At 35.8% G+C, this 18440-nt stretch overlaps 1 protein-coding gene across 2 annotated transcripts in view; it reads left to right on the top strand.

The window, feature by feature from the left end:
- The first annotated feature begins 4199 nt into the window (after positions 1 to 4199).
- Positions 4200 to 18440, top strand: part of RADX (RPA1 related single stranded DNA binding protein, X-linked) — a 73160-nt gene continuing 58919 nt past the window's right edge. For both annotated transcript variants that reach the window (XM_040644765.1, XM_040644710.1), the window contains exons 1-3: positions 4200 to 4842; positions 13255 to 13397; positions 14516 to 14708. In XM_040644765.1, coding sequence (XP_040500699.1) covers positions 4200 to 4842; positions 13255 to 13397; positions 14516 to 14708 — 979 coding nt within the window. The remainder of the gene's footprint in view (positions 4843 to 13254; positions 13398 to 14515; positions 14709 to 18440) is intronic.

Here is an 18440-nt window from a genome sequence, read left to right as displayed (position 1 = left end):
TTACATCATACTCTAGTACACACACACGCACACACACTAACAAATCTGAAACAAATTTTACGAAACAGTCCTTACCCTTATTTTATGTGATTCACTCTGACATTTTCTGTTCTGTTCTTTTTCAGATTTTTAATTGCTGGTTATGACTCAAGAAATGGACTTCATGCTCTCATTAATGCCTCATGATGCTGTTTAAAGAACACTGAACTAGTGGTTATCTAATGGCCCCTACAGTTCTAGTATTTTATGATTTTATGTTATGCCATTATCTTCTTTTTAGAATAATATTAACAATCACTAGCATACACTGTTTTAAGCACTTTATCCATATGAACTTACTTAATTTTTCAACAACCAGGACTACTTTCATTAGTCAAATTTTAGAGATAAGGAAAATTAATGTGGCTGTTATCTGCCCACCAAATTTAGTGACTACCAAAATTAATTTCATGATGTATTTAAAGTGTTTCAAATATCTTAGAATATCACCATTTAATAAAATAAAATATTATCTTGTCTGCTCTTACTATTTTACACTCTGAGGAAGGGGGGAACTATAACAGATCATCCAGAGGGGAGGAAAAAAATCAATAACTTCTAAATGATACCCATTACTGTCTCTAAAAGTCATTTACTTACTCTATTGTGTAAGTAACCCTAAAACAGACACTTATAATGCCACATCGGGGGACATTTATACATAGGCATGATAACTACCCAAGTGGACACCTTAATTCTTAGGGACAGGCACTATCAGCAGATTGTCAGTGGAACAATACGAGACCCCAAATGTGTGCCCATAGTCACTGTACATCTTTATTGTGTGTAGTCTTGTAAAAAACAAAAGCAAAAGCAAAAAACATGGGTGCTATGTTTTCCTGATTCCACTAATTAACTGCTGAGCACCACTGCCAGGGTCCATCTTTTATGAATTAGCTGGAAGGACTTAGAATATGATGATACAATACTATTATGCATAAACTTTACCGAGTATATCGTTTGGGGCTGCTGATGGAGCAGATCTGAAAGATTTCCAACCAGTTCTTCATGGATAAATAATAGAGATATTTGGTATTTAATGTTTCTTGCAGTAAACGCAATAAAAATCCAAAACTTCATTTATTCATTTAACAATTACTATGAGCACCTGCTATATGCTACATACGTATTTTTGCACTGGAGATTCAGCAGCAAATATAACAAAGTACCAACACTGAGGGAGCTTAATTATTTTGTGTTTTGTAAGTTTGGATTTTTGTTTATTGTATTTGTTTATAGAGAGGCACGCTTATGCATACATATTCCCTTTGGCAGAGAGGCAGTGGGAATTACATGTTTCATTTATTTAAAATATTTGAGGGCCTTTTATGCATGGCAGCAAAGAAAGAATTATGCAAAACAAAAAAAAGGAATAAATCAGTTTTTTGGCTCTTAAAAAGCTTACAGTCTAGTTAAATTAGTGGTTCCTAACCAGGGGCAATATTGTTCCTCAGGGGACATTTGTCACATCTGGATATATTTTTGGTTGTCATGACTTGGGTGGCTGGTGGGATTAGTCCTACAGGCGTCTGTTTGGTAGAGGCCAGGAACGCTGCTAAACATCCTTCACAAGACATCCCCACAACAAATAATTTTGTGTCCCAAAATGTCAAGAGTGCCCAGGTTGAGAAACCCTGAGTTAGAGGGACAAACTACATACATTAGAGGTTTTGTTTTTAATTACAAAGTATTAGATGATAAATGCTAAATGAGTGATACATACAAGGTGATACTGAAGAGAGAAAGAGAGATCATTCTAGAATGAATTGGTTACGGGAGTCTTCATGAAGGAAGTGGGCTCAACCTCCTGCTCAATGCAGAGGAAAGCCTACAGAGCCCTGCTACCTCTCTGACTTCATCTCCTACCATTCTCCCTCTCACCCTTCTGCTCCAGCCAATGGCTTTTGCATTTCCTTGAAAATACCAAGCATTCTTTTATCTCATGGAATCTGCTTTTGCCATTCCCGTTCCCTCGGATTCAAATGTACTTTCCCAGGTATCCATATACCTACTGCATCACTTCTTGTAAGTCTCCACCCTGTTCAGCCTTCTAATAGAGATCCCTTCCCGAATCATCATACTCCTCTATATAAAATATTATCTCCTGCTCCCTTCACTCCCTTTCCCCTTATTATGATCTTCGGTCTCCATAGCAAGATTGTACCTGGCTTAGAGCAGATACTCAAGAAATATGTGTAGAATGAATGAATTTGTTAAATATTAATAATGTCAGGGTTTTTCAGCCCAAGCAAATGAGAAAAAGCTTGACTAAAGGAGCCTAACTACTGTTATTCCCAATGGCCTAGAACAGTGCCTGCCTCATAGTAAGGACTTCATAAATAGTTAATAAACAATGATGAAATAGCAAAAGAAGAGTTAGTATAATCAAAACAAGCCTATAACCATCTTTGAAAAGTATTCTTAGGACAATTACTACGTTGCCTCATTTTATCGTGCTTCACTTTACTGCACTTCACAAGTATTTTGTTTTGTTTTTTTTACAAATTTGAAGGTTCAAGACTTCAGAGGGGAAAGTAACTTCAGATGTGGTGGAAACAGCAAGAGAAGTAGAAGCAGAAGCAGAGCCTGAAGATGTGACAGAATTGCTGCTTTCAGGGATGGGGAGTTGCTTCTTATGGATGAGCAAGAGTGGTTCTTGAGAAGGACTCTGCTCCTGGTGAAGATGCTGTGAAGACTGTTGAAATGACAACAAAGGATTTAGAATATTATATAAACTTAGTTGATAAAGCAGCAGCATGGTTTGACAGTATAGACTCCGATTTTGAAAGACGTTCCACTGTGGGTAAAATGCTATCAAACAGCATCTCATGCTACTGAGAAATCACTCATGAAAGGAAGAGTTAATCAATGGGACAAACTTCATCCTTGTCTTATTTTATCAACTTGCCATAGCCACCCCAACCCTCAGCATCCATAAACCTGATCAGTCAGCAGCCATCAACGCTGAGGCAACCAGCAAAATGATTACAACTTGCTGAAAGCCCAGATTACGGTTAGCATTTTTAGCCATATTCTTAAATTAAGGTATGTTCAATGTTCTTTTTAGCCACCTGCTATTGCACGCTTAATAGACTACAGTATAGTATAAAACTTTCTATACATTGGGAAAGCCCAAAATTCATTTCACTTGCTTTATGGCCATATTCATTTTATTGCAGTGGTCTGGAGCCAAACCTGAAGTATCTCAGAAGTATGCCTGTACGCTAGCACAGCTGGGTACATATAACAAATGGCTTATTTTTAATTTGGACTGTTCTTATCAGCATTTTCACTTTATCGTCATTCTGTATACATACATTCCTTGTAGTTTAGAAATGCAGTTTCTGACATTCTATATCTTAGCTGTCTGTTAAGCCAGGTATTGTATAAAACATTAAGTACATTTTAAGAATTCTAACCTCAAGACAGCTCTTTACCAAGCCAGTTCTATAATTTTCTGTTTTCATTTGCATTTAATCACTAATTCACCAACCCTGCACTCAGGGAGTCACTACAGACAATTATGCTAATGCTTATAGCAATAGCAACTAACGTTTATGGAGGACTTTTTGTGCTAGGGACTTTGCTGAGGGCTGTGCATACATTATCTGGTTTCGTTCATACTGTAGAAGACCTGTGGTATGGCATTCATGTGTATTAATGAACTCTAATTTACTTTCTGTAGCTGCCCCAAAGCCCAAACCCCCAAACACCTGAGCTAGGACTACTGATACCCCGCTCCCAGCCACTTTCTCTTTTCCATCGCCTCTCAGCACTCTCCTTTCTAGAAGAGCCACGAGTGCTCCTCCCCCTCCCTCTTGCGACGTTTTGGGAACCATGGCGACCAACGCTGTTCCTCCCCTCCGCCTCCCCTGGCGACCCGGCTGGCACCAGGTGGGTGGATCTGCTACGTAACCGCGCGGGCAACTGCCTAGTAACAGTGCCTGCGAGTTGGAAGCGCGCCGGGAGAGGGGTGGAGCGAGAGAGCTGACGCGGGCGCGCGGAACATCTTCGCAGCCTCGCTTCGGGGGTGGAGCCTTACCAGACAGCCGGAGCAGAGTAGCTCGCGTTCGTCGCCCGAGCGCGAGGTTTCTTAGTGCTCAGCTTTGGACGGGGCAGACTAGCTTTGGGGAGCGAAGAGAGTACGCAGTTACCCCAAAATGTCTGGTGAGTTAGGTCAGCCTCAGGCCGGCCCATCACATGCCGGGCTAGAATTTCCGAATCCTGAGAGAAGTCGGTCTGGGGTCCCGGGAGGGGTGATCCGAAGGGTCGGTGCCCAGGGACGCAGGTCCTGGATCCAAAAGGTTCTTGAGCAGATAACGGATTCACCTCTGCAGTGGGTCACCCCGTCGGAGGTGGTGCCTGTCGCTGTGCTGGCCGTCCAGAGGTACCTGTTAGAGGATGAGCCACGCGACACGATACCCAAACCTCCCCTTTACTGCTATGATGTGACGATCTCGGACGGGGTGTACCAGGAGAAGTGCTACCTGGACCCCAGCCTGAACTTTCTCGTATATAAAAATATTCTTAAAGTTGGCATAGAAATGAAAATTTGCAGGGTCTCTTGTCTTTACAACGAGAAGAGGTTAGGCCAGGGGATCCTGTGCATAGATAACGTCCACTGTGGGGACACCCTGGAGGCTATTTCTCTAGAAACCCCATTCAGAAATAGTGCGCACAAGGAGATACCGGAGAGGCCTTTGAGAGGCGGAAAGAGTCATTACCTGGCCCTGTGGAATAACGAAGATCCATATGGAGATATTTGGTTAACCAACAAGCAGCCCGAGGAACACAATTTTAACAGTAAGTAATTGGAGGGAATGATGGAGGGGTTTAAAAAATAGTTTTCGGGAGCTTGCGTTAATGGGAAAGGAAACCAGGGTGCTTTGGTATTATTCATTTCAAACCGCGGGTGGGAATAAACAAATGCTCGTGGATGTCGAATTAACGCTCGCTTAATGAAATTTGCACAGCCCGTGTCTTGCTTTGATTATTCAAGTGGCTATTCAGGAAGTGTCTGAATACATCTCAGATTTAATCTGGCATACATACTTGTGTGTGCGTTTGCCTATGGTGGAATTATCTTCGTTTCATTTCCAAACCACTTGTGGAAATAGTACTTTTCTGTGTTGGTTGGCGAGTGTATAGATCTGAATTCGTCATAAGAGTCGTAAATATTTGTGCTTTTGCGTGTTTTAACTTCATTCAAAAAAGGATATTGCGTGATTTATTCCTTAATAATTTGCATTAATGAAACGCCATTTTTTGTGTCTTCGAGTGTAGCAGTTATGTAAATACTGCTGTTTTGAATGTGTCATTTTTGTGGACAGGCTTGGAATCTTCATTTTTATGTTTCTTATTGCGTATCACGGACAATATTGACCTGAGAAGTTTAATTCTTCTGTACCAGAAGTAGGAAGTTAGCCTGAAAATGTCTGTTCGTCATCAGCAACTGCTGCAAAACATGTTTTATCAGAGATGGAAGGGGAATGATAGAACTATAGGGATGTACGTGTATGGAATGGGGACCAAATAAAACGCAAAAAAAAATAAAATAAAAGCGAAAGTACTCAAGGAAGAAAGGTGATCATTTTCTACATTTATTGCTTTTTAGTTTTTTTTCTTTTTACATTGCGGTCATAATATTAGCTCGTATCTAATCTTGCTATGACGTGTATCAGCAACAGGCTTGAAAGTGAAAAGACAACTGGATCAAAAATATGCAATTAAAGGAATATCCAGTTATAAGGAAAAAAATATGTTATAGAAATGTGTGGACAAGGATGATTTAAATAACTTAAGCTTTAAAAGCAAGATAGTCGTTTCGGGGATGAAATAATGGAATGGTTTTTATTTCAAGCATGGAATAAGGCAGCACTGCGTTACTCTTAAGTGTTGATCATTTTTATTTTTAGGATTGAATACAGAAATGAAAAAATGGTGTCTAGAAGAATTAAGAGGGGAATAATAATTTGTAAAAATAGATTTCATTTTTCTGACTATGAAAGTGATATCCATTATTGAACACATATTTTTATTACAAAAGACAATGTCCATGTGCTAAAAAATCCAAACTATATTTAAAAGCATATTGTTGGCTAGCAAGAAAAAGAGCAATACAGACTGAAAAGCAAACTTATTGAACACCTATGGGCAAGATAATATTAAAAGCACTTTATTTGTGTAAACATAAAAAAGTATATTGTATTAAAAATGTAAGACACAGGTATAGTAAAATTTTGATGGCAAAATCTAGAAGTGGGTATATATTGGTGTTCTTTCAAGTTTGCTGTATGTTTAAAATTTTTAGTAATAAAAGGTCGTGGTGGAGTGAAAGACCCCTTTACCTCCACCTCTTATGCCTTCAAGTTCCCTCTCAAAACGCCAAAGGTTCAGCAGTTTGGTGTGTATCACTGAAAAAAAAATTCTGTGGCGTCGCATGATTTGCTGTTTACACTTATCTCAAGCATCTTTAATGTACATCTGCACATACACACTTCCATGGTATGGATGTACCTTAATTTATATAATCATGCCCATGTGAATGGTAATTATCAATTTTTGGCAGTTACTGGTTTTTCAGTCTTAGATCTGGCACTGAACATCATTAGGATATACACATACTTGTTCATTATGTTCAAGTGTTTCTGTTAAATGTATAGATTCCTAGAAGTGAAATCGCTGGGTTAAAGAGTATTTAAATTTTTTAATTTAATGGATATTGACAAATCATCTTCTGAAAAGGTTTTACTAATTTACGTTCCCACTAACGTATGGATGAATGCCCATTTCCCCATATCGTACTAATTTTAAATTATATCTCTTGACTTTTCTAATTTCTTTGCTAATGGATGGTATTTGCTATATATTGCAAATTACATTCTCACACTCTGTCCCTTTTCTCCTTGTTTATGGTGCATTTTTGTGCTTTTTAAAACTTTTCTATTAAGGCATATGTACATACAAAGTGTTAAAGTCTTAAAAATACAGCTTGAAATACAAAAGAAAAAAATGCAGCTTAAAAATAAAGCTTGAAACCATTTCCCGCCCCCCCCATCAAGACACAGAACGTTTTAAGCATCTCGAGAGTCTCACTAACGCCCTCTCCTGGTCAGTATCCTACTGCAAAGGTAACCAATATTGTGATCTCAAAGACAGCTTTTCAAAATGGAAGTTACATCATGCCACTCTCCTATCTAAATCTCTCCAGCGGCTCCCCATTGCGCTTAAACAACAATCCAGACCCCCTATCAGGGTGCGCAAGGCCCTGTGGTGTGGGCAAACTTTATTTAAACAGCTAGATAGAAAATTTTTTTGCCTTTGTCGGACATACAGTCTCCAGTCACAGCTATTCAACTTGGCCAGAGTATAGCAAAAGCAGCCATAGGCAATATGTAAATTAATGGGTTTGGCTGTTTTATGGTAGAACTTTATTTACAAAACCTGGCTTCAAGCCAGATTTAGCTCAAGGGCTGTAATTTACAGACCCCTGCCCTACCAAATCCCCTTACTCACTTCTCTAACCCCTCTCCTCCACCATTTTGTTTCCAAAATACCAGCCTTCTTTTTGATCTCAAACCTCCTTGCTCTTTCCTGCCTCTAGTACGTTGCTACTGCTTTTTCCTCTTTCTGGAAAGTTCCTTCCTATCTTCAGGTCTCAACTCGAATATATAAAACATGTTAGAAAAGGGTTGTTTAAATATGTATTCCCTCCCCATTTATTATTATTGCATCACCATGGAAATGCCCTTCATAGAACTGATAACAGTCTGAAATTATTATTTCTGTTGTTTTCTTTTTCCTCCTACTGGTTTATAAGATCCATGAGGGCAAGGAGGCTGTTTTTTTCCTTGCTGTGGGGCATTCCTCCTATACCCAGAACAGTGTCTGCCGCATGGTAGGCATTCAATAAGTGTTTATTGAATAAAGAAATGCATAAAATAAATTACATTAGTGGATTTTCTAATGTTGAACCACTTCTGTATCTCTACTTGGTCACAGTTGTTATATTTACATCTGTATATTTAAAGTGAATTTGTTCCATAGATTTTATTTTTTTAGGGGGCTACTATTTTAGCCCAATATTGGATATCAGGTTAATTAATATTAGCCTAGTAGAATGAGTTGGGAAACTTGCCTGTTTTTCTGTGCTTCCAGAAATCATTTGTTCATTGAAGGTTTGGTAGAATTTATCCCTAAAACTATTGAACCTGGGGCCTTGGGCCAGGATTAGGGGTTAAAAAGAGAATGACTCCTTTTCAGTTTCTCATAGAAAAAATAATGAAATCAATAACACTTCTGGAGTCCATTTGTGAGAGTTGCTATTTTACTAGGAAATCTCATTTCNNNCTACATCTTAAAGTTGTATGCAGTAGTCTCTATTTTTAAATTTTAGTTTATATTTTAAAAATATTTTAGTCTAGTTTCATACCGTTTTACATTCCTAATGTTTATGTGTTTACCTTTTTTTATGGTCAGCCTTGCCAGAAGCTTGTCTGTTTTATTAGTATTTTTAAAAAAAGAATTTTAGCTTTACTAATTAAGTCTATATTGGGGAGATATTTTCTACTTTATTAACACTATAATCTTTAATTTCTTGTATTTCCTTTGTTCGTATTTTTTGTACTTCCCTTCTTGAGTTGAATGTTTGTTTCACTTATTTCCTTGTTTCTTTCTTCCAAAAGCTTTTAAAATTCCAAAATTTCTCATGGATACTGCTTTGTCTGCATACACTAGGTNNATAAATTAGGTTTTGAAGTGCAGAGATTTTATTTTTACTCATTACTCATATTTTCTGATTTTTTAAATTTGAGTTCCTCTTTACCCTCAAAATTTTAGGAAAAGCTTACTTATTAGATATGAAGTCTATTATAACAAGTTTTTAAATTTTTTAAAAGATTTTATTCATTTATGTTGAGAGAGAGAGCGCAAGTGGGGGGGAATGGGCAGCGGGGACGGAGAAGCAGACTCCCCACAGAGCAAGGACCCCAGACTCTAAACTCGATCCCAGGACCCTGGGATCATGATCTGAGCCAAAGGCAGACACTTAACCAACTGAGTCACCCAAATGCCCCTATAACAAGTTTTAAATTTTTTATTAAAGTATTCCATATTCTTTTTTTTTTTTAAATCCATTTTATTTGCCTGTTTCTCTGAGAGGAATACTGGCTTCTCTTTATGACAGTGGTTTTGTTCATTTCTCCTTGTAGTTCTGAAAGTTTTTGATTTAGACATTACTATCATGTGTAAAGTTTCATAACAGTAATATCTTGTTGGTGGATTTTTAACCTTTTATCAGTATGGATTTTTTTTTTGTCCTTTTGTGCCTTGAATTCTGTTTTGTCTCAATAGTACTATTTACTACTGCTGCTGTCTTTTAGTTGGCATTTTAGGCAGTGGTTCTCAAACATGAATGGACATCCCTATCACTTCAAAAGTGTTTTAAAATGCAGATTTCTGGGCTCCACCACCAGTCTCTAATTCAGTAGGTCTGTGGTAGGGGCCTAAAATTTGCATTTCTAAGAAGTTCACTGGTGGTGATGATGCTGGTTGTACAAAGGCCACGTTTTGAGAACTGACCTAGTGTGTGTATCTTTGTCCATTTCTTTATTTCTATTTTGTTTTACATTTGTCTTTTAAAGAAATACATAGCTGAGTTTTTGGTTTTTTGACCCAAACCAATTCTTTTTCTTTTAAGAGATGAATTTAATCCAATTAAATTTAAAGTCCTTAATGATGTTTTTGTACCTGTTCTTGCAGAGCTGCTTTATGTTTTCTATACACCATGCTTTATTTATTTATTTATTTATTTTGCTTTTGCAAGATTTAAATTCCTTTTTCTTTTAGTGCTTTAGAAGTGATACATTAATTGGTATTCTCCTACAGGTTACCCTTATTGTTTTAACAGAATTATTTAAACTTTGAATTTTGTGTCAATCTGCAGAATTACGACAATTTATAATATCTTCCTCTTGAACAATACAAGGTGTTTAGGACTCTACTTGGTCATGATGCAATTTGGCGTATTGCTATATTGGGTTTGAAAGTATTTGATTGAGGATATTTACCATCATAAATGATTAGGATTTATGTTTTTTTTCCCCCGTGTACTACTTTTGTCATCATTTTTCGGGATTTATCTATGTTTATAAAATGAATTGTCAGAACCTGGTGCCAATTTTGGAGGTCATTATTTGTGAACTTTTTCATGTTCTTCCACAGTTATTGACTTATTCCAGTTTTCTTCTGCTTCTTAAGGCAATATTGATAATTCATATTTTCCTAGAAGATTATCAATTTCACTGATATTTTTGGGTTTAGTGATACATAATCATATATAATAATATTTTTCTCTAGGTTTATAGCTGATCGCATTTCAGACATATTTTTGTTTTCTGTCTTCATGGTTGCACTTGTCAGAGGTCTACCTTTTCATTCATTTTTCCAAGGAATTGGATTTAACAGTTCTATGTTTTTCTAATACATTATTTTCAGCTCTTATCTTTATTCCTTTTTGCATTCCTTAGATTTATTCTTTTGCCGTGGTTTTCGTTGTATGGTTCAAGGACCTCTAGAGGTGTCCCCAAGACCTTTACAAGGAATTCACATCAAAAATATTTTCATAATAATAATACCAAGACTTCATTTACGTTAAAAAAAATTCATTTACCTTTTAACACTCTAATTCTCTGAAAGTATACAGTGGAGTCTTCCAGAAGCTACAGGACACGTGACATTGAAACAGACTGAATGCCAAAGAAATGGGAGTATCAGCTGTCTTCTATCAAGCTAGACTCTAAAAAGATTTACAAAAATGTAAACCAGTGCCACTCTTCTCACTAGATTTTTTGTTTTAGAAAATATCGTCATTTTGCCATTTATATTATACATAATAGGTTTATTGTTTTTAAGGGAGTTAATGAATAATTTTTTATTTCTTAGTTTTACTTTATAATATGTCAAGTGTTGATAGATACTACCTGTATAAATAAAAGCTTTTTGAGGTCTTCAGTAATTTTTAAGAATGTAAAAGGCTCCTGAGACCAGAAAGTTTGAGAATCACTGTTCCATTGCTTGCTATCTAACAGTTTGTATTGAATATCTAGTTTATTTTCATTCTTTCTTTTGAAAATGAACACATTTCTTTTTTTTTAAGATTTTATTTATTTGACAGAGAGAGACACAGCGAGAGAGGGAACACAAGCAGGGGGAGTGGGAGAGGGAGAAGCAGGCTTCCTGCTGAGCAGGGAGCCCGATGCAGGGTCAATCCCAGGACCCCGAGATCATGACCTGAGCCGAAGGCAGACGCTTAACGACTGAGCCACCCAGGCGCCCTGAAAATGAACACATTTCTATGAATTTATACAGATTCTTCATTGTTTATGTATAGCCTGTAATTTCTTTTTGGATTTGAGATATATATATATATATTCTATGAAGTTTGTGAGTTAAAAACCCAAGCTGGGAAAACATTAACCAGGCAGATGTCTGATCACAGCTAACTCTGTGGACCCTGTTATAGCGGAAGCAGTGGCTCTTAGAGCTCTGGTTTTACAAAATCATGTAACTCTTGAATTTATTCTAGTTAGTGAAAGTATATGTGCCTTCATTGACCAAGGGTGTTTCACATACATTTCAGATAATTCAGAGCCGATCCACAATTTGTCCGACCTAATTAAAAAGGAAATCACTTAATTATGTCAGAGCAAATATTAGGACCTTTGATTCGGAGCTATTAATGTTTTGGAAGAATTTAGAAGGAAAATTGTACAGATGTCTGAAGACTAAAAATAGTATGCTTTTTTATGATACAGGTGTAATGACAACATTCCACTTAAATTCTTATTAAAAAGAAATTACAAATGCGGTTTTCATGTCAAAATGTTGTGTAGGTGATACATTATGTAAATTAAAATGGAAGTGGGAGATACCTTGTGAAATAAAACATTGGAATAAATACAAATTCAGGTTTTAAAAGTTGGGACTGGTCTATGAGAGAGCAAAATGTAGATGGAATTGCAGATGGAACCTCTCTTAACCCAAGGAAGAATAAAATAAAAAATACAAGTTAATCTTTTAAAGATGGTGAATAGCTTTTAAGCAGTTTTTGTATTTTCCAGCAAGCATGGAGATTAAAATTTCAAAGTAAATTATGTGACATATGAGAAGACAATGAGTACTATGTAGAAAAATAAGACAGGATGGGGCATAAGTAAAGGGATCAATTTTCAATAGGGTAGTTAAGGGATGACATCACTGAGGAAGTGACCTTTGAGCAAGACTTGAAGGAGAGGAGGGAAGTCACTCTGGTATCTAAGAAGATGTTCCAGACAGAGGGAACAGCAAGTGCAAAGCCCTGGTACAGAACTATGTTGGCATGTTGGGGAAATATAGAACTCATACATATAAAACTACAGTGAGGGCAATACAGAAATATATCATAAAACAATTCTATAAATTAAATGTATAAGTGCTTGGTAGTGGGAAAATATTCCATGGAATTGAGTTTTTCCCACAAAATTTCTTAAGGGAGATGAGTTTATTGAAGTATAATTAACATTCAATGTTACATTTGTTTCAGGTGTACAAGGTAATGATTTAACTATACTATATATTTCTCAGTGCTCATCAGAATATGTGTTCTTTTAATCCCCTTTATCTGTTTCACCCATCCCCCCACCCAGGGGGAGATGAGTTTAGATCCTAATCTTTCAGGAAGTAATTACCCAGTTTGACAAGGCAGAGGGCATTCGAGATAGAATAGTATATTAGTTAATATAGATATTTACCTTTGTGCTGGGCACATAGTAAGGCATATTTCTATATTAGCTATTTTTTTTAGAGAAAGAGAGAGAATGCATGCACATGAGAGAGTTGGGGCGGGGGGGTAGGCAGAGGAAGAGAAAAAATCTTAAGCAGGTTAAGCAGGCTCTCCATGCCCAGCGACCCTGAGATCGTGACCTGAGCCAAAATCAAGAGTTGGCCACTTTACTGACTGAGCCACCAGGCTCCCCTATATATTAGCTATTACTATTAATTATTAAGGATAGCATATATTATTAAGTTTTGCATGTGAGAAGTATATCGACTGGCTTAGCTGGTGAGAAGGAGTTGCTTTGGGGATGATCTGGCTACCATTTTTAACCATTAAAACAATTTTTAAATTACCATGACATATTAAGCAGGATTTTTTTCTATTCTATTTTTTTATTCTAGATACAAAAATAATTTCCCTGTCTCACCTTGAGATGACCTGGGCTAACAGAAGGAATTTTCCTGCATTGCTTGTGAGAATCCTTCATAAATCGAAACTGCGATACTATGGAAAACCTGATAAAAAGATGATTGAGCCATACCAGGTATTAAGTAATGACAAGATGTTACATGTTAATGTAATGGTTATAGATTATAACTTACAGACCTGACTCCGTATTAGGATAATTTATGTCCAAATAATATTTTATAAGTTTAATTTAATAATTTTAAAAACATAATAAATGTATATTTCAAGGTATTTTTCTATGTAATTTCTTATACAGAAAGAAATTATTTCTGTATTGGTACCTCGTAATTCCCTGATTCAGCTGGTCTCCTTCACACTTTTTTCTGTATCTTCAACCTTTTCTTCTCTACTGTGCTTTCTACACCAGCATAGAGACATACTCTAGTCTTTCATTTTAAAAAAAGACAAAAATCTCCTTTGACCTCAGGACTCCTCTATTCCCTCTCTTCCTCTCTTCTGGCAAGCTCCTTGGAGAAGTAGTCTCTGCTAGATGTTTTCACTTTCTTACTTCCCATTTACTTTTCAACACAATTAGTGTGACTTTTTTCTTCAGCTGGTCACTCACTAGAGACCTTCTAATCGTCAAATCTAGCTGCTACTTTTCTGTCATCTTGACCCTCTGTGTCATATAATGCCAATGACGACTACCTTCTTGATTTCTGCCCTGTTTGTTTTTTTACTTAACATTTTACCATATTTTCACATGTTATCAAGAATTATTTTAGGTGTTTTATTAAGCTTTCATTATAACAGTTATACATACTTTGAGGTAATTTGGGAAATGCAGAAAGCTATAGAAATAAAGCTGATAAGTAATATCACCTCAAATTCTACCAGAGCCACTATTAATATTAAAGGGTTTTATTCCCTTTTTTGTATGTATGTATCATGTCTACATATATACACAGGATATATATGCACATATCTATATCATATGTATGCCATATATATCACATCTATGTGTATATGTGTGCATATCATATGTTGCATGACTATGTCATATATTAAATTATCTTACAAAATGAAGACCATACATATAATTTTGTGTCACTTAACATTTCCTTAAGTATTTTCTATCACTAAAAATCATAACTTAGTCATTCCCCTATAGTTTTGCTTTCTCATTCTTAAAATTAGAATGCCCTGTAGGTAAAAGTAACAAATATGCTGTGCTTTTTCACTCTTTTTTTCTAGACCTTTTTGGAAGTTGCTGACAGTTCAGGCACAGTGTCAGTGATTATGTGGAATGCCCTGTGTCCTGAATGGTATAAAAGTTTGCGGGTTGGTTTAGTTCTTCTGCTTCAGGATTATTCTGTTAAAAAGAGTTATCCATTCAGGATGCAGCCTCTGCCTGTGGATCCACAGATCAAACTAATTTCTACAATGGGTTAAGTATCCAATAAATTTATTGTTTTATGGCTCTTTTGTTTGTATAAATTTGCAAAGTACCATATCAGCCAAAGGCTCTGACAAATTGCTGAATCTGTTAGAACCTGGTAAGCCTTTAAATTCTTTATAAAAATTTTAAGCAATCACTTAATAAATTATTTATTATTGTATTTATTAAGAAGAAGTAATGTGAGATATTTATTGTTGATTAATGAATGAGCTCCACTTAGGATGTACTTATTTTTGTTTTATTTTTTAAAAAGCAATTTAAAAATTTTAATATAGCGGTTTATAAAGTGGGTAAGGCATATAATTCATTTTATAACACCTCAGACCAAAAAAAAAGTATTTCATGTTTTATTTTTTGTATTATAGTACTAAATGAGTTGAATATACTTTTCTGTTACTATAAGGTGCTTTTCAAAAAGGCTTTTGTCAGCATTTTATTTTGAAATAATTTCAAATTTACGTAAAAGTTGAAAGAATAGTACAAAGAACTCCCATACACCCTTTACACAGATTCAACGGTTGTTAACATTTACCTTTACTTTATCATTCCCTACCTCTCTCCATATATGTTTGTCCTCTGAAACATTTGAGAGTAAGTGGCAGCCATCACACATACCCCTTTACCTCAGAACACTTCAGTAATACTTCAATGTGTATTTCCGAAGAACAAGAACATTCTATTCTATAATCACAGTACAGCTATCAAAATCAGGAAATTTAAAATTGAGAAATTGCCGTTATCTAGCCTGCAGTCAGTATTCAAATGCAATTAAATTGCTGCAATTTTGAAAAGGCTCTTCCTAATTAGTATTGAAATCGAAGTTTTGACATCTTGGCATCATCCTAAATATTTTTGGAGCATTAAAATTATTAAGTGGTTGTGTTCAGATGTGGATGTGAATTTTTTGCTTTTCCATTTTTCAAAATTGTAGATTATATCACTCAACAAGTTTAAGCATTGATTTTGGCTCATAGTAGTTATATACTGGACCTGTATTTCTGTGTATTCTAAATTCCCTACTAATACTAATTACTTGGGAATGTGCAGAAAATATAGCCTTTGTCCACTGTTTCCTTAAATATAAGCTTATTTAGGAAAATTTCATATGATTCTTTATTAAAATCTTAAAGATTTGGTTGACATCAATCATGTCTTGCTGGATGAACAAGTCATTACCTAGTAGTTTGGTACAATTAGCCCATTATCTCATTGCCTCTTTGTTCTTACCTTTGTTATAGAAAGGTAAGAAATTAAACTAATATTGATGTTGGGACTTACTTGAGAAAATACAGGAAAAAAATGGCAAAAAGAAGCTAATTTGCAACATGTATTATTATGTCTATCAATTTGTAAATTCTTGCCACAACCAAGCATATCTAGGTAAAAAAATGCCTTAGTAAAAATTGAGACATTTGTCAATAACAGGTAAGGTAAGTAAATTTGTTGATGTCACATAATAAATCACTGGCATAGTGAAAAGTAAAACCTAGTTTTTCTGACCCCTAACCTAGTGTTCTTTTTATGAGATATACTGTTTTCCTGGTGTAAAGAGAATTAATTTAAATCATAATTTTTACATGGCTGTGGGCAAATCTAGCAATGTGTCTGGTACTAATAGCTGTTTCTAAACCTTAAAAATATAAAGAAGGTAGAAAAATAGACCGCATGTGGTCAGTAGATAAACAGCTACTAAAAACACTGAAATTGAATCAAGCAGTATGCTACCTCTACTATATAGAAGTACAGGGTCAGGGGCGCCTGGGTGGCACAGCGGTTAATTGTCTGCCTTCGGCTCAGGGCGTGATCCTGGCGTTACGGGATCGAGTCCCACATCAGGCTCTTCCGCTATGAGCCTGCTTCTTCCTCTCCCACTCCCCCTGCTTGTGTTCCCTCTCTCGCTGGCTGTCTCTCTCTGTCGAATAAATAAATAAAATCTTTAAAAAAAAAAAAAGAAGTACAGGGTCAGATTTTCATAATGGAAACTCTCTTTAAGATATGAGAGGCTATTTATTCTTTCAGGTAAATAATTGCAAATATGGAAATTATTTTTTTTTTACATGAGAGCCTTGGATAAGAATATATTGAAAATGTTTCTTTCAGTCTTTAAAACAGTTTTAATGTTATCAGTGTTAGCATCAGTCTACTTTATCCCATACCTTTTTGATAAGGAATAGGACTTTTTCCCCTCTTTATCAGGAGTCAGTGTTCTATTTCTATAAAGGCAATATAGTTTCTGTCATAAGTACACAGCTCTGCCTTTATAGAGTGAAAGCAAATAGAGATAATATGTAAGGAATAGGCATGGCTGTGTTACAGTGAAACTTTATTTGCAAAAACAGGCAACCATCTGCAGGCTGTAGTTTGCCGAGCCCACACGTTAGTATCGCTCGGGGAGCCTGAAAGAACCATAGGCATGCCAGGTGCAGCGATTTTGATTTAATTACTCTGAGGAGGGAACCAAGACGTTGGTGTGTCTTTAAAAATCCTCAGGTGATTCTAATGCACACCTAGAGTTGAGAACTACTGATTTATGATCTTTAAAAAGATTAAATGGATTAATGATTTTTTGAAGGGAAATGAAGAGTTTTGTAAACCATGCTAGACACAGGAGGTACAAAGATAAGTAATACAGAGTTGTACCCTTAAAAAGTTAGTCTAACAGGGTAATATATTACACTGCATGTTAACTAACCAGAATTTAAATAAAAACTTGAAAAAAGATTAGTCTAATGGTACAGATCAGTAAGATGAACCGATTACAATAAAATGAAGGATGAATGACAGTAAACAGTAAGAAGATGTGATGAACAAAAGGGGAGAGGAAATGAGCAGAAATGTAGTTGAGGAAAGAAAGAATGGTCAGGAGAGTGGGAGAATGAGTTGGATAGGAGAAAGTGTGAGTGGGGGTTACAAATAATAACAGGGTCGTTTAAATGTTATGAATAGGATAAATGAGAAAAGGTATATATTGCGGGTCAGGGTTGGTCAGTAAGGGAATAAGTGTTTGTGGTACCATCACTGCCTTCTAGGTGTTGATGCTGAAAGACAAACTATTGGAGAAATTGATCTTGATTTTTTTTCCATATTTACATGTGTAGTTCCAAGTTATAGACACTAAGATGTAATTTTTTAAAAGACCAAATAAATGGAAGCCTATAAAGGTGAAAATTCTCTTGTAAAACATAGGACGTATTTGCTAGTCATGTATGGTTTTGTATATTGCCATTTTGCATATCATTCTGTTCTACCTTTTATCAAATAGTATTCAGCTAGCATCCCAAGTAAACATTTTAAAATCTTGAGATTTTTCAGACTGTATTATATAATACTTATTGAGATAATAGCATCAAGTGTTTGGGGTTTTGGTGGGAAGGGGCTATTTATTTCATTCAAACTCCTACTAGCATTTTGGGGCTGGAAGGGACCTTAAATATAATCAGGTAACTATGACTATGAAAGTGCTTTGTAAAATGCAAACTGTTTTGTAGGTACAAGGTAATATCATGTAATACAAACCTCCCTCATTTATATATAAAAGACTGAAACTCTTAAAGGTAAAGTGAATTTTCTAATCACATGGCTGCTAATAGGCTGCTAATAATTTGCCTATTACACCCCTATCTTATACTATATAAAAAGTCAATTCTAGATACAGCAAATGTAAAAGGCAAAACTTCCAGATACATGAGAAATGTATCTTCATCCTGTTTTTTTTTTTTT

This window comes from Ursus maritimus (assembly GCF_017311325.1).
Source record: "Ursus maritimus isolate PB19 chromosome X unlocalized genomic scaffold, ASM1731132v1 scaffold_X1, whole genome shotgun sequence".
Taxonomy (NCBI): domain Eukaryota; kingdom Metazoa; phylum Chordata; class Mammalia; order Carnivora; family Ursidae; genus Ursus; species Ursus maritimus.
The sequence above is the reverse complement of the archived record's forward strand: the minus strand, read 5'-3'. Positions and strand labels throughout refer to the sequence as shown.